This window comes from Oncorhynchus tshawytscha, unplaced genomic scaffold, assembly GCF_018296145.1.
Source record: "Oncorhynchus tshawytscha isolate Ot180627B unplaced genomic scaffold, Otsh_v2.0 Un_contig_5641_pilon_pilon, whole genome shotgun sequence".
In the NCBI taxonomy this organism is placed as follows: domain Eukaryota; kingdom Metazoa; phylum Chordata; class Actinopteri; order Salmoniformes; family Salmonidae; genus Oncorhynchus; species Oncorhynchus tshawytscha.
Genome location: NW_024607127.1, coordinates 1 through 18,254, shown reverse-complemented (window position 1 = coordinate 18,254; position 18,254 = coordinate 1). Strand labels below are relative to the sequence as shown.

Genomic DNA, 18,254 nt, shown 5'->3' with positions numbered 1-18,254 from the left:
CCGCCCCAAATAATGTATTCTAAATAACAAACTGGCTTTATTTACAAATTTGTGAGAATGTCTCACCCCATGTTTAAGAACTGCCTTTTTCTCGCTCACTCTAGGTTAAATGAAAACCAAATCTCCAAAAACGACAAAATAAATCAATGTTAATCCCACTTTGTAACACAATAAAATGTGAAGAAACAAATCCACTCTCTCTGAAGGCCCTGTTTCCTTCCAAGATACGAGGATATGGTTGTATCAAAGGTACCCCAGCTCTTCATCAGAATGTCCATCTTGATAATGCCTTGACGACTACAGTATCGTCAGACTTGGGTTCAAATAGTATTTGATTTATTTCAAATACTTTTAGCTGTGCTTGTCTGAGCTAACCTGGCATCTGATTATATCAATCCAGGCCTGGTGGTGTTTAGGGATGTCTATGCCTCCTTTCTGAAAGACTGTGTGTGTGTGTGTGTGTGTGTGTGTGTGTGTGTGTGTGTGTGTGTGTGGTTCCTCCAGGGGACATTATCCGGTACCAGTGCCTGCCAGGGTTCACCCTGTTGGGCTCGGAGATCCTGACGTGCAGGCTGGGGGAGAGACTCCAGATGGACGGCCCTCCACCTCTCTGCCAAGGTTAGCATCGGCTGCATCTGTAATGGCGTCCCCTATGTAGTACACTGCATTTGACCAGGGGTCATAGATCTAGAGAGCTTCTAAACTGAAAGCATCGCTCAAATCAAATCAAATTTATTTATATAGCCCTTCGTACATCAGCTGATATCTCAAAGTGCTGTACAGAAACCCAGCCTAAAACCCCCAAACAGCAAGCAATGCAGGTGTAGAAGCACGGTGGCTAGGAAAAACTCCCTAGAAAGACCAGAACCTAGGAAGAAACCTAGAGAGGAACCAGGCTATGTGGGGTGTCCAGTCCTCTTCTGGTTGTGCCGGGTGGAGATTATAACAGAACATGGCCAAGATGTTCAAATGTTCCTAAATGACCAGCAGGGTCAGATAATAATAATCACAGGCAGAACAGTTGAAACTCAGAATTCCAACATTCCTCTTATAACCGTTTGTCTCTGCTGTAAAAAGTAATGCACAGTATAGGGACGGTGCCGTAGTGAGCACAGACACATTGTCCTGGGCTATAAAGCACAGTATAGGGACGGTGCCGTAGTGAGCACAGACACATTGTCCTGGGCTATAAAGCACAGTATAGGGACGGTGCCGTAGTGAGCACAGACACATTGTCCTGGGCTATAAAGCACAGTATAGGGACGGTGCCGTAGTGAGCACAGACACATTGTCCTGGGCTATAAAGCACAGAGAGTTCACATTACGGAAATAGGTTCGACCTCTAATTTAATTTCATTCTTCTGTTTGTTGATGTCCACTGTAGACATTTCTGTATAGAGTCGGGGGGAAAATATTGAGCTCTCTGTCGACGTAATCTATCTCTGTTTGTTTTTTTTAAACCTGTCGTATTTCTACATTCTGTTCTTTGATATCAGCTTCAAATGTTTTCCTGCTCATTTTTTTTGTTGCCTGAACATTTCACATTTCACATAACGTTGGCAACGTTAACCTTTCTGTTCTATTACCTCTTTAAAAAAGGCCTGAAGAAAGAACGATGTTGTCAGAATAACAATATGGATCGAAAGTGTTGTCGGTATTTCAGACCTGCCAACCTCCTGTACTGAGAAAGGTGCTGATGTATATAGTCACAATCAGAAGGTATCTGTCTCCTGTACTGAGAAAGGTGCTGATGTATATAGTCACCATCAGAAGGTATCTGTCTCCAGTACTGAGAAAGGTGCTGATGTATATAGTCACAATCAGAAGGTATCTGTCTCCTGTACTGAGAAAGGTGCTGATGTATATAGTCACCATCAGAAGGTATCTGTCTCCTGTACTGAGAAAGGAGATGATATAAACAGTAACCATCAGAAGGTATCTGTCTCCTGTACTGAGAAAGGAGATTATATAAACAGTAACCATCAGAAGGTATCTGTCTCCAGTACTGAGAAAGGTGCTGATGTATATAGTCACAATCAGAAGGTATCTGTCTCCAGTACTAAGAAAGGAGATTATATAAACAGTAACCATCAGAAGGTATCTGTCTCCTGTACTAGGAAAGGAGATTATATAAACAGTAACCATCAGAAGGTATCTGTCTCCTGTACTAGGAAAGGAGATGATATATACAGTCACCATCAGAAGGTATCTGTCTCCTGTACTGAGAAAGGTGCTGATGTATATAGTCACAATCAGAAGTTATCTGTCTCCAGTACTGAGAAAGGTGCTGATGTATATAGTCACCATCAGAAGGTATCTGCCTCCTGCACTAAGAAAGGAGATGATATATACAGTAATCATCAGAAGGTATCTGTCTCAGTACTAAGAAAGGTGATGATATATACAGTAACCATCAGAAGGTATCTGTCTCCTGCACTAAGAAAGGAGATGATATATACAGTAATCATCAGAAGGTATCTGTCTCCAGTACTAAGAAAGGTGATGATATAAACAGTAATCATCAGAAGGTATCTGTCTCCTGTACTGAGAAAGGAGATTATATATAAACAGCTATTATTTTATAGTGCTACCAAGGGACAAAACTAACACAGTGAACCGGTACTCTATACCCTGAGGCGCTGTCACACCCACAGTCACAGTCACACCAACAGGAACAGTCACAGCCCAAGTCACAGCCCCAGCCCCAGTCACAGTCACAGCCCAAGTCACAGCCCCAGTCACACCAACAGTCACAGCCCCAACTACAGTCACACCAACAGTCACAGCCCCAGCCACAGTCACACCCACAGTCACAGTCACACCAACAGGAACAGTCACAGCCCAAGTCACAGCCCCAGCCCCAGTCACAGTCACAGCCCAAGTCACAGCCCCAGTCACACCAACAGTCACAGCCCCAACTACAGTCACAGCCACAGTCACAGCCCCAGTCACAGTCACACCACAGTCACAGCCCCAACTACAGTCACACCCACAGTCACAGTCACAGCCACAGTCACACCCACAGTCACAGTCACACCCACAGTCACAGCCCCAACCACAGTCACAGTCACAGCCCCAGTCACAGCCCCAGTCACAGCCCCAGCCACAGTCACACCCACAGTCACAGCCCCAACCACAGTCACACCCACAGTCACAGTCACAGCCCCAGTCACAGCCCCAGTCACAGCCCCAGCCACAGTCACACCCACAGTCACAGCCCCAACCACAGTCACACCCACAGTCACAGTCACAGCCCCAGTTACAGCCCCAGTCACAGCCACAGCCCCAGTCACAGCCCCAGCCACAGTCACACCCACAGTAACAGTCACACCAACAGCCCCAGTCAAAGCCCCAGTCACAGCCCAAGTCACAGCCCCAGTCACAGCCCCAGTCACAGCCCCAGTCACAGTCACAGCCCCAGTCACAGTCACAGCCCCAGTCACAGCCCCAGCCCCAGTCCAGCCCCAGTCAGAGCCCCAGTCACAGTCACAGCCCCAGTCAGAGCCCCAGTCACAGTCACAGCCCCAGTCACAGCCCCAGTCACAGCCCCAGTCACTGCCCCAGACACAGCCCCAGTCACAGCCACAGCCCCAGTCACAGTCAAAGCCGTCACAGCCCCAGTCACAGCCCCAGTCACAGCCCCAGTCACAGTCACAGCCACAGTCACAGCCCCAGTCACAGTCAAAGCCCCAGTCACAGCCCCAGTCACAGTCACAGCCCCAGTCACAGCCCCAGTCACAGCCCCAGTCACAGTCCCAGCCACAGTCACTGCCCCAGTCACAGCCCCAGTCCCAGTCCCAGTCACAGTCCCAGTCACAGCCCCAGTCAAAGCCCCAGTAACAGCACCAGCCCCAGTCACAGCCCCAGTCACAGCCCCAGTCCCAGTCCCAGTCCCAGTCACAGCCCCAGTCACAGCCCCAGTCACAGCCCCAGTCACAGCCCCAGCCCCAGTCACAGCCCCAGCCCCAGTCACAGCCCCAGTCACAGCCCCAGTCACAGTCACAGCCCCAGTCACAGCCCCAGTCACAGCCCCAGTCACAGCCCCAGCCACAGCCCCAGTCACAGCCCCAGTCACAGCCCCAGCCCCAGTCACAGCCCCAGGGCCCCAGGGCTCACATCACTCTGTCATCTCTGTCATCTCTGTCCTCGTAACATCACTCTGTCCTCTAACATCACTCTGTCATCTCTGACCTCTAACATCACTCTGTCCTCTAACATCACTCTGTCCTCTCTGTCCTCTAACATCCCTCTGTCCTCTAACATCACTCTGTCCTCTAACATCACTCTGACCTCTAACATCACTCTGTCCTCTCTGACCTCTAACATCACTCTGTCCTCTAACATCACTCTGTCCTCTAACATCACTCAGTCCTCTAACATCACTCTGTCCTCTAACATCACTCTGTCCTCTAACATCACTCTGTCCTCTAACATCACTCTGTCCTCTCACATCACTCTGTCCTCTAACATCACTCTGTCCTCTAACATCACTCTGTCATCTAACATCACTCTGTCCTCTAACATCCCTCTGTCCTCTCACATCACTCTGTCCTCTAACATCCCTCTGTCCACTAACATCACTCTGTCCACTAACATCCCTCTGTCCTCTAACATCACTCTGTCCTCTCTGAGCTCTAACATCACCCTGTCCTCTAACATCACTCTGTTGTCTCTGTCCTCGAACATCACTCTGTCCTCGAACATCACTCTGTCCTCTAACATCACTCTGTCCTCTAACATCACTCTTTCCTCTAACATCCTGCTCTCCTCTCACATCCCTCTGTCCTCTCACATCACTCTGTCCTCTAACATCACTCTGTCCTCTAACATCCCTCTGTCCACTAACATCACTCTGTTCACTAACATCACTCTTTCCTCTAACATCCCTCTGTCCTCTAACATCCTCTGTCCTCTAACATCACTCTGTCCTCTCTGAGCTCTAACATTACTCTGTTGTTCTGTCCTCAACATCACTCTGTCCTCTAACATCACTCTGTCCTCTAACATCACTCTGTCCTCTAACATCACTCTGTCATCTCTGTCCTCTAACATCACTCTGTCCTCTAACATCACTCTGTCATCTCTGTCCTCTAACATCACTCTGTCACTCTCTGTCTCTAACATCCTCTGTCATCTCTGTCCTCTCACATCACTCTGTCCTCTAACATCACTCTGTCCTCTAACATCACTCTGTCCTCTACATCACTCTGTCACTCTCTGTCCTCTAACATCACTCTGTCCTCTAACATCACTCTGTCCTCTAACATCACTCTGTCCTCTAACATCACTCTGTCCTCTAACATCACTCTGTCCTCCACATCACTCTGTCACTCTCTGTCCTCTAACATCACTCTGTCCTCTAACATCACTCTGTCATCTCTGTCCTCTAACATCACTCTGTCCTCTAACATCACTCTGTCCTCTAACATCACTCTGTCCTCTAACATCACTCTGTCCTCTAACATCACTCTGTCCTCTAACATCACTCTGTCGTCTCTGTCCTCTAACATCACTCTGTCCTCTAACATCACTCTGTCCTCTAACATCACTCTGTCCTCTAACATCACTCTGTCCTCTAACATCACTCTGTCCTCTAACATCACTCTGTCCTCTAACATCACTCTGTCCTCTAACATCACTCTGTCCTCTAACATCCCTCTGTCCTCTCACATCACTCTGTCCTCTAACATCACTCTGTCCTCTAACATCACTCTGTCATCTCTGTCCTCTCACATCACTCTGTCACTCTCTGTCCTCTAACATCACTCTGTCCTCTAACATCACTCTGTCATCTCTGTCCTCTCACATCACTCTGTCACTCTCTGTCCTCTAACATCACTCTGACCTCTAACATCACTCTGTCCTCTAACATCACTCTGACCTCTAACATCACTCTGTCCTCTAACATCACTCTGTCCTCTCACATCACTCTGTCCTCTCTGTCCTCTAACATCACTCTGTCCTCTAACATCACTCTGTCATCTCTGTCCTCTAACATCACTCTGTCCTCACTGACCTCTAACATCACTCTGTCCTCTGTCCTCTAACATCACTCTGTCCTCACTGACCTCTAACATCACACTGTCCTCTAACATCACTCTGTCCTCTCACTTTACTCTGTCCTCTCACGTCACTCTGTCATCTCACGTCACTCTGTCCTCTCACGTCACTCTGTCATCTCACGTCACTCTGTCATCTCACGTCACTCTGTCCTCTCACGTCACTCTGTCCTCTCACTTCACCCTGTCATCTCATGTCACTCTGTCCTCTCACGTTACTCTGTCCTCTCACGTTACTCTGTCCTCTCACGTCACTCTGTCCTCTCACGTCACTCTGTCATCTCACGTCACTCTGTCCTCTCACGTCACTCTGTCATCTCACGTCACTCTGTCATCTCATGTCACTCTGTCCTCTCACGTCACTCTGTCCTCTCACTTCACCCTGTCATCTCATGTCACTCTGTCCTCTCACGTTACTCTGTCCTCTCACGTTACTCTGTCCTCTCACGTCACTCTGTCCTCTCACGTCTACTCTGTCCTCTCACTTCACCCTGTCATCTCATGTCACTCTGTCCTCTCACGTTACTCTGTCCTCTCACGTCACTCTGTCCTCTAACGTCACTCTGTCCTCTAACATCCCTCTGTCCTCTAACATCCCTCTGTCCTCTAACATCACTCTGTCTGTCTGAGCTCTAACATCACTCTGTTGTCTCTGTCCTCGAACATCACTCTGTCCTCTAACATCACTCTGTCCTCTAACATCACTCTGTCCTCTAACATCACTCTGTCCTCTAACATCACTCTGTCATCTGTCCTCTAACATCACTCTGTCCTCTAACATCACTCTGTCATCTCTGTCCTCTAACATCACTCTGTCACTCTCTGTCCTCTAACATCACTCTGTCATCTCTGTCCTCTCACATCACTCTGTCCTCTAACATCACTCTGTCCTCTAACATCACTCTGTCCTCTCACATCACTCTGTCCTCTAACATCACTCTGTCCTCTAACATCACTCTGTCCTCTAACATCACTCTGTCACTCTCTGTCCTCTAACATCACTCTGTCCTCTAACATCACTCTGTCCTCTAACATCACTCTGTCCTCTAACATCACTCTGTCCTCTAACATCACTCTGTCCTCTAACATCACTCTGTCCTCTCTGTCCTCTAACATCACTCTGTCCTCTAACATCACTCTGTCACCTCTAACATCCTCTGTCCACTAACATCACTCTGTCCTCTAACATCACTCTGTCCTCTAACATCACTCTGTCCTCTAACATCATCTGTCCTCTAACATCACTCTGTCCTCTAACATCACTCATCTCTGTCCTCTAACATCACTCTGTCCTCTAACATCACTCTGTCCTCTAACATCACTCTGTCCTCTAACATCACTCTGTCCTCTAACATCACTCTGTCATCTCTGTCCTCTCACATCACTCTGTCACTCTCTGTCCTCTAACATCACTAACATCACTCTGTCATCTCTGTCCTCTAACATCACTCTGTCATCTCTGTCCTCTAACATCACTCTGTCCTCTAACATCACTCTGTCCTCTAACATCAACTCTGACCTCTAACATCCCTCTGTCCTCTAACATCACTCTGTCCTCTACATCACTCTGTCCTCTCTGTCCTCTAACATCACTCTGTCCTCTAACATCACTCTGTCATCTCTGTCCTCTAACATCACTCTGTCCTCTAACATCACTCTGTCCTCTCTGACCTCTAACATCACTCTGTCCTCTGAAACATCACTCTGTCCTCTCTGACCTCTAACATCACTCTGTCCTCACTGACCTCTAACATCACACTGTCCTCTAACATCACTCTGTCCTCTCACTTTACTCTGTCCTCTACGTCACTCTGTCATCTCACGTCACTCTGTCCTCTCACGCTCACTCTTTTCCATCTAACGTCACTCTGTCATCTCACGTCACTTGTCCTCTCTGTCCTCTAACATCACTCTGTCCTCTAACATCACTAACATCTCTGTCCTCTACATCACTCTGTCACTCTCTCTAACATCACTCTGTCCTCTAACATCACTCTGTCATCTCTGTCCTCTAACATCACTCTGTCATCTCTGTCCTAACATCACTCTGACCTCTAACATCACTCTGTCCTCTAACATCAACCTGACTCTAACATCACTCTGTCCTCTAACATCACTCTGTCCTCTCACATCACTCTGTCCTCTGTCCTCTAACATCACTCTGTCCTCTAACATCACTCTGTCATCTCTGTCCTCTAACATCACTCTGTCCTCTCTGACCTCTAACATCACTCTGTCCTCTAAACATCACTCTGTCCTCACTGACCTCTAACATCACTCTGTCCTCTACCTCTAACATCACTCTGTCCTCACTGACCTCTAACATCACACTGTCCTCTAACATCACTCTGTCCTCTCACTTTACTCTGTCCTCTCATCACTCTGTCATCTCACGTCACTCTGTCCTCTCACGTCACTCTTTCATCTCTCACTCTGTCATCTCACGTCACTCTGTCCTCTCACGTCACTCTGTCCTCTCACTTCACCCTGTCATCTCATGTCACTCTGTCCTCTCACGTTACTCTGTCCTCTAACATCTGTCCTCTCCGCTACTCTGTCCTCTACGCACTCTGTCATCTCACGTCTCTGTCCTCTCACGTCACTCTGTCATCTCAGGTCACTCTGTCATCTCATGTCACTCTGTCCTCTCACGTCACTCTGTCCTCTCACTTCACCCTGTCATCTCATGTCACTCTGTCTCTCACGTTACTCTGTCCTCTCACGTTACTCTGTCCTCTAACATCACTCTGTCCTCTAACGTCACTCTGTCCTCTCACTTCACCCCTGTCATCTCATGTCACTCTGTCCTCTCACGTCCCTCTGTCCTCACGCCATTCTGTCCTCTCACGTCACTGTCCTCTAACATCACTCTGTCACTCTCTGTCCTCTAACATCACTCTGTCCTCTAACATCACTCTGTCCTCTCACATCACTCTGTCCTCTAACATCACTCTGTCCTCTCACATCACTCTGTCACTCTCTGTCCTCTAACATCACTCTGTCCTCTAACATCACTCTCTCTGTCCTCTAACATCACTCTGTCCTCTAACATCACTCTGTCCTCTAACATCACTCTGTCCTCAACATCACTCTGTCTCTAACATCACTCTGTCCTCTAACATCACTCTGTCATCTCTGTCTGTCTAACATCACTCTGTCCTCTAACATCACTCTGTCCTCTAACATCACTCTGTCCTCGAACATCACTCTGTCCTCTAACATCACTCTGTCCTCTAACATCACTCTTTCCTCTAACATCCTGCTCTCCTCTCACATCCCTCTGTCCTCTCACATCACTCTGTCCTCTAACATCACTCTGTCCTCTAACATCACTCTGTCATCTCTGTCCTCTCACATCACTCTGTCACTCTCTGTCCTCTAACATCACTCTGTCCTCTAACATCACTCTGTCATCTCTGTCCTCTAACATCACTCTGACCTCTAACATCACTCTGTCCTCTAACATCAACTGTGACCTCTAACATCACTCTGTCCTCTAACATCACTCTGTCCTCTCACATCACTCTGTCCTCTCTGTCCTCTAACATCACTCTGTCCTCTAACATCACTCTGTCCTCTGTCCTCTAACATCACTCTGTCCTCTCTGACCTCTAACATCACTCTGTCCTCTCTGACCTCTAACATCACTCTGTCCTCACTGACCTCTAACATCACTCTGTCCTCTCTGACCTCTAACATCACTCTGTCCTCACTGACCTCTAACATCACACTGTCCTCTAACATCACTCTGTCCTCTCACTTTACTCTGTCCTCTCACGTCACTCTGTCATCTCACGTCACTCTGTCCTCTCACGTCACTCTGTCATCTCACGTCACTCTGTCATCTCATGTCACTCTGTCCTCTCACGTCACTCTGTCCTCTCACTTCACCCTGTCATCTCATGTCACTCTGTCCTCTCACGTTACTCTGTCCTCTCACGTTACTCTGTCCTCTCACTTCACTCTGTCCTCTCACGTCACTCTGTCATCTCACGTCACTCTGTCCTCTCACGTCACTCTGTCATCTCATGTCATTGTCCTCTCACGTCACTGTCCTCTCACTTCACCCTGTCATCTCATGTCACTCTGTCCTCTCATTACTCTGTCCACAACTCCACGTTACTGTCCTCTCACGTCACTCTGTCCTCTCACGCCACTCTGTCCTCTCACTTCACCCTGTCATCTCATGTCACTCTGTCCTCTCACGTTACTCTGTCCTCTCACGTTACTCTGTCCTCTCACGTCACTCTGTCCTCTCACGTCACTCTGTCCTCTCTGTCTTTTCACTTCACTCTGTCACTCTCTGTCCTCTTTCCACCCACAGTACAATGTCCTGCTAACGAGGTCCGCTTCGACTCCACGGGGGTGATCCTGAGTCCCGGCTACCCAGACAGTTACCACAACCTCCAGACGTGTTCCTGGCTCATCAACGTAGAGAAGGGCTACAACGTCACCCTCCACTTCCAGCTCTTCCAGACAGAGAAGGAGTTTGACATCCTGGAGATATTTGACGGTGGGACATTTATCAACGTCACTTTGAGTATCGCAGTTAATCCTCTCTCTTCACATCTCTCATCGCCGGATAATTTGCAAAAATGACCACAGATTTGATCTGTCATATAAAGGCTTTAGATAATGAATCCCTCAGCCATTAATTGTACGTTTTTAAACTCAGACCTTACTCCAAGCACCCTTCCAAGCACCCTTCCAAGCACCCTTCCAAGCCCCTTCCAAGCACCCTTCCAAGCACCCTTCCAAGCACCCTTCCAAGCACCCTTCCAAGCCCCCTTCCAAGCACCCTTCAAGCACCCTTCAAGCACCCTTCCAAGCACCCTTCAAGCACCTTCAAGCACCCTTCCAAGCACCCTTCCAAGCCCCTTCCACCCTTCCAAGCACCCTTCCAAGCACCCTTCCAAGCACCCTCCCAAGCACCCTTCCAAGCCCCCTTCCAAGCACCCTTCCAAGCACCCTTCCAAGCACCCTTCCAAGCACCCTTCCAAGCACCCTTGTACTAATCCTAAATGCCAGATTACTTTACCTAAGTAAACCATCACTTTCAACCAGGGGATGGGGGGGGGGTTCATGTCCCCCCATATTCACAAATGTGTCCCTTCCAGTTTTATCATTGAAACAAAACAAGGCAACAGTTTTCCCACACTTCTAAAACCAAAGTTGCACCTCTGTTTTACAACCAATGTTCCCTCTAATTGTTTGGGGCACTGAGCCAATTTTAGGGTCTTGTGAGTGGAAACTTGAAAGTCGTGAGAATGTTGTGCAACAATTTCACATGGACATAGCTTTTGATATCTATAATATAGCCCACAGTAACCTACATGTGGTGTCCAGTGCCGGCCTACAATGTATGAGACTTTTAAACACGTTTTTACATTGTGAATGACTTTGATATTAATTAATGATTTTATGTATTAGTCTATAAGACCATGGGCTAAATAGGTGAATGTAAATGGCATTGTATTGTGTTATATGATGCAAGAAACCACATTAAAAAAAAATATATATATATATATTATTATCAACATACAGGAATTAGACACTGTACCCCTCTGACTTATTGGTTTATTTGCACATTCAAGCCTGTCTCAAAATACAATACTGTCCCTTTAATTTTGTTTTACCTGACTGGCTTTTCACCGACAGCAGGTAATGTAGCCGACACGTTTTGTGTTCTTGTAGGGAAGTTGTAACTCCCCATTGTTGACCTATACATCTCTATAACTGGGCTAACAACTCGCTAAATAACAAAGACTATCTACTTACATACATACTTACATACATACATACATACATACATACATACATACATACATACATACACACATACACACACATACACACACACACATACATACATACAGACACACACACACACACACACACATACACACATACATACAGACACACACACACACACACACACAGACACACAGACACACATACAGACACACACACAGACACACAGACAGACAGACACACAGACAGACAGACAGACATACAGACATACACGCACACACATACATCTGAAAAGCGCATACATACACACACAAAGATACATACATACATACATATCCATACATACATACATACATACATACATACATACATTAGATACACTTGGTTTGTTGCATACATAAATGGGCTGATATAATGCTGATTCATAAAAACAATAAAAACACATATATACAACATATCACAAAACACTACATCTAGTCAGCGTTGGATCTCTGTGCGCTGCATCAGTCCTGCAGGAGGGCGCACTGCCGGGCAAGCACGACGTTTAGAGGGAACATTATTTACGGAGATTGTAAAATTGAGTCAACCCTACTTTATTGAGGTCTGAGTCAGATTATGGCTATTTGCCAGTTAATTGACTACAGATGAATAAACCCAGCCACTGCAAGGTCGAACGAATACAACGAATCACGCTCATTGAAAAGCTAACCAGCCAAAATAAAAAACATGTTTTTCATTACACAGTACATGTATATAGTACATGTTTTACATTACTAGTTGCTATACAGTACATGTTATACAGTACATGCTATACAGTACATGCTATACAGTACATGTTTTACAGTACATGCTATACCTGTTATACAGTACATGTTATACAGCACATGTCATACATGCATACAGGGCTATACAGTACATGCGGGCACAGTACATGCTAACACATTATTACATGCTATACAGTACATGCTATACAGTACATGTTATATTAGTACATGCTATATTAGTATTGATGTTATACAGTACATGCTATACATATGGCTTTTACATTATTATGTTATTATTAGTACATTATTATTATATATTATTATATTATTATTATGTTATATTAGCATTATTATTAGGTATTATGATACATTACATGCTATACAGTACATTATACATTATTATTATTATACAGTACATGCTATACATTATTATGTTATTATTAGTACATGCTATACAGTACATGCTATATTTATGTTATATTATTACATTATTATTACAGTACATGCTATACAGTACATGTTATACAGTACATGCTATACATCTACATGTTCTATACATTATATGTTATACAGTACATGCTATCAGTACATGTCCTAATACATATGTTATACATACATGTATACATACATGTTATACAGTACATGTACAGTACATGTTACATACATGCTATACATACATGTATACAGTACATGTTATACAGTACATGTATTACAGTACATGCTCTATGTACATACTGTCCTACACATATACACATACATATCTCTGTGTACAGTACATGTATTACAGTACATGCTATACAGTACATGCTATACAGTACATGCTATACACACATGCTATACAGTATATGCTATACACACATGTTATACACACACATACACACATACATACATACAGACACGCTATACTGCGCTCTGATCTGAAAAGCATGCAGACACTCCCCGGTGATTAAAAGATCTCTCCCCAATATCCTTCTAGTCCGTTGCTCTCTGGCTCTGCCTACAACTAAATCCTAGGCTCAATCTTTTAAAGTTAGATTTGGTTTGGTTTGTTACATTGAACATGGGCTGATATAATGCTGATTCATAAAAATAAATAAAAACGTTGATCTACAATATATAGTGTAAACTAGTTGGGCGAACTCAGCTTGTCTCTGTGCCGCCTGGCTTTGCTTCTGCGCATCAGTCCTGCAGGAGGGCGCACCATCCGGGCAAGCTGTGTTTAGTCCTAACATTATTTACGGAGATTGTAAATTGAGTCAACCCTACTTTATTGAGGTCTGAGTCAAAGCAATATGGCTATTTGCCAGTGTAATTGACTACTTAAAGATGAATAAACCCAGCCACTGCTGGTCGAACGGTACAACGAATCACGCTTTGAATTCCAATAGAGGAGCTAACCAGCTGTGTGGGTACACAGTACATGTTTTACATAATACAGCATTAACATCTCTCTGTGTCTCTGTCCTAACAGGTCCTAACATCTCTCTGTCCTAACAGATCCTAACATCTCTCTGTGTCTCTGTCCTAACAGGTCCTAACATCTCTCTGTGTCTCTGTCCTAACAGGTCCTAACATCTCTCTGTGTCTCTGTCCTAACAGGTCCTAACATCTCTCTGTGTCTCTGTCCTAACAGGTCCTAACATCTCTCTGTGTCTCTTTCCTAACAGGTCCTAACATCTCTCTGTGTCTCTGTCCTAACAGGTCCTAACATCTCTCTGTCCTAACAGATCCTAACATCTCTCTGTGTCTCTGTCCTAACAGGTCCTAACATCTCTCTGTGTCTCTGTCCTAACAGGTCCTAACATCTCTCTGTGTCTCTGTCCTAACAGGTCCTAACATCTCTCTGTGTCTCTTTCCTAACAGGTCCTAACAGGTCCTAACATCTCTCTGTGTCTCTGTCCTAACAGGTCCTAACATCTACAGCCAGAGCCTGGCGTCCCTCAGCGGTGACATCACCACGCCTTTAACCTCACGACCTCTGGTCATCAGTTGCTTCTGCGCTGGTCGTCTGACCACGGCACCAACAGGAAGGGCTTCCACGTCAGATATGTGGGTGAGTATCAAAGTATGTATCCTGTTAATAATGACTTTCCTTCACCCAGCATGTCTTCATCCACCCGTCTATACTAAACAACCAATAGGAGTCATTAACGTCATGGTACAGCGCCCCTACCAGAAATAGACTGGCCATTGGGCAGTTCTGGCTAATTTTATTTATTTATTTGTTTATTTATTTATTTATTTATTTATTTATTTTATTTCACCTTTATTTAACCAGGTAGGCACGTTGAGAACAAGTTCTCATTTACAATTGCGACCTGGCCAAGATAAAGCAAAGCAGTTTGACACATACAACAACACAGAGTTACACATGGAGTCAATAATACAGTAGAAACAAGTCTATATACGATGTGAGCAAATGAGGTGAGATAAGGGAGGTAAAGGCAAAACAAAGGCCATGGTGGCAAAGTAAATACAATATAGCAAGTAAAACACTGGAATGGTAGATTTGCAGTGGAAGACTGATCCCAGTCCATCCCTAGGCCCCGTCCATCCCTAGGCCCCGTACATCCCTGATCCCAGTCCATCCCTAGGCCCCAACCATCCCTAGGCCCCGTCCATCCCTAGGCCCCGTCCATCCCTAGGCCCCATCCATCCCTAGGCCCCAACCATCCCCAGGCCCGGTCCATCCCTGATCCCAGTCCATCCCTAGGCCCCCATCCCTGGCCCTGTCCATCCCTAGGCCCCATCCATCCCTAGGCCCCGTCCATCCCTAGGCCCAGTCCATCCCTAGGCCCAGTCCATCCCCAGGCCCCGTCCATCCCTAGGCCCGGTCCACCCCTAGGCCCCGTCCATCTCCAGACCCCGTCCATCCGTGGGCCCTGTCCATCTCTGATCCCAGTCCATCCCCGTCCATCCCTGATCCCAGTCCATCCCTGGGCCCTGTCCATCCCTAAGCCCCGTCCATCCCTAAGCCCCGTCCATCCCTAGGCCCAGTCCATCCCTAGGCCCAGTCCATCCCTAGGCCCCCTAGTCCATTCGTGGGCCCTGTCCGTCCCCCTAGGCCCAATCCATCCCTAGTCCATCCGTGGCCCTGTCCATCTCTGATCCCAGTCCATCCTTAGGCCCATCCCTGATCCCAGTCCATCCCTGGGCCCTGTCCATCCCTAAGCCCCGTCCATCCCTAAGCCCCGTCCATCCCTAGGCCCAGTCCATCCCTAGGCCCAGTCCATCCCTAGGCCCCGTCCATTCGTGGGCCCTGTCCATCTCTGATCCCAGTCCATCCCCAGGCCCCGTCCCATCCCTAGGCCCAGTCCATCCCTAGGCCCAGTCCATCCCAGGCCCCGTCCATCCCTAGGCCCCGTCCATCCGTGGGCCCTGTCCATCCCTAGGCCCAATCCATCCCTAGGCCCCCAACCATCCATCCATCTAGGCCCTAGGCCCGTCCATCCCTAGGCCCCAGTCCATCCCTAGGCCCCGTCCATCCCTAGGCCCAGTCCATCCCTAGGCCCCGTCTCTCTATCCCTAGGCCCCGTCCATCCCTAGGCCCCGTCTATCCTTAGGCCCCCTGTCCATCCCTAGGCCCCATCCATCCCTAGGCCCCATCCATCCCTAGGCCCCATCCATCCCTAAGCCCCGTCCATCCCTAGGCCCAGTCCATCCCTAGGCCCAGTCCATCCCCAGGCCCCGTCCATCCCTAGGCCCCGTCCATCCGTGGGCCCTGTCCATCTCTGATCCCAGTCCATCCCTAGGCCCGTCCATCCCTGATCCCAGTCCATCCCTGGGCCCCGTCCATCCATAAGCCCCGTCCATCCCTAAGCCCCGTCCATCCCTAGGCCCAGTCCATCCCTAGGCCCAGTCTATCCCTAGGCCCCCAGTCCATCCCTAGGCCCTGTCCGTCCCTAGGCCCAATCCATCCCTAGGCCCGACCATCTCTAAGCCCCGTCCATCCCTAGGCCCCGTCCATCCCTAGGCCCCGTCCATCCCTAGGCCCCGTCTATCCCTAGGCCCAGTCCATCCCTAGGCCCCGTCCATCCCTAGGCCCCGTCCATCCCTAGGCCCCGTCCATCCCTAGGCCCCGTCCATACGTGGGCCCCATTACCGAAAACAAACGGGCCTGTAGGATTCCCTACTAATTCCTTACAGAACAGGAATTTGTCTAGCCGTCAGCATCATCACTGTGTTGTGATGAAATCACTGGCCACTTTAATACTGAAACACTGGCCACTTTAATACTGAATCACTGGCCACTTTAATACTGAATCACTGGCCACTTTAATACTGAAACACTGGCCACTTTAATACTGAATCACTGGCCACTTTAATACTGAATCACTGGCCACTTTAATACTGAAACACTGGCCACTTTAATACTGAATCACTGGCCACTTTAATACTGAAACACTGGCCACTTTAATACTGAATCACTGGCCACTTTAATACTGAATCACTGGCCACTTTAATACTGAATCACTGGCCACTTTAATACTGAATCACTGGCCACTTTAATACTGAATCACTGGCCACTTTAATACTGAATCACTGGCCACTTTAATACTGAATCACTGGCCACTTTAATACTGAATCACTGGCCACTTTAATACTGAATCACTGGCCACTTTAATACTGAATCACTGGCCACTTTAATACTGAATCACTGGCCACTTTAATACTGAATCACTGGCCACTTTAATACTGAATCACTGGCCACTTTAATACTGTGTATATATATGTTGCATTACTCATCTCATATGTTTATACTGTGTTCTATTCTACTGTATCTTAGTCTATGCTGATCTGGCATTGCTAATCCAAATATTTATATATTCTTAATTACATTCCTTTTCTTTAGATTGCTGTGAATTGTGTATGTTGTGAAATTGTTAGATATTATTTGTTAGATATTACCGCATTGTTGGAGCTAGAAACACAAACATTTTGTTACGTTTAACATCTGCAAACACGTGTAAGTTGACCAATGAAATTTGATTAGATTTATTGATTTGTAACTGCTGTCTTTTGTTGTGTTGTAATGTACTGCTCTGTATGGGTGTCTATGTGCATATTTGTATGCTGCATCAACCACGAGAGAGAGAGAGAGAGAGAGAGAGAGAGAGAGAGAGAGAGAGAGAGAGAGAGAGAGAGAGAGAGAGAGAGAGAGAGAGAGAGAGAGAGAGAGAGAGAGAGAGAGAGAGAGAGAGAGAGAGAGAGAGAGAGAGAGAGAGAGAGAGAGAGAGAGAGAGAGAGAGAGAGAGAGAGAGAGAGAGAGAGAGAGAGAGAGACTGCTGCAACCAATTTAAACACCACATCAGGGTTAGCTTGAGACCTCGGAGACCGAGGCATAGGGTATCATGTGGAACGAGCCTGAGATTTGCTCTAGTTGTAGACAGATGGAGTTTGTTGAGACGCATTACATTCCTTTTTTGCAGGTTGCAGCCTCTGATTGGCTGCTGTGTGTTTACATGGAATCTGTTTGGTGTTCTTGTTCGAGTGTGAAATGATGGGTAAAATCAGCCCTGTCCAAACAAATAACTCTGGGTGGTATCAGGATGCACAATATTGTTTTTTTTTTTGTGAGAAAGCAAATTGAATATGTGTGCCTATTGGCCATTGATGATTTGCGCGAACTTAAAAATGTTTTAAAGTGACTGCTCAGCTCAGTGGGTACAGTGTTGACATC

At 46.8% G+C, this 18,254-nt stretch overlaps 1 protein-coding gene across 1 annotated transcript; it reads left to right on the top strand.

The window, feature by feature from the left end:
• Nucleotides 1-507: 507 nt before the first annotated feature.
• LOC121842389 (CUB and sushi domain-containing protein 3-like) lies at nt 508-14,627 on the top strand (the record flags this gene model as incomplete). The annotated part of the gene is made up of 3 exons (XM_042312361.1): nt 508-618; nt 10,384-10,572; nt 14,482-14,627. Coding segments are annotated over exons 1-3 (363 nt in total), but the record flags the coding sequence as incomplete, so codon positions are not given.
• Between the last annotated feature and the right edge of the window lie 3,627 nt (nt 14,628-18,254).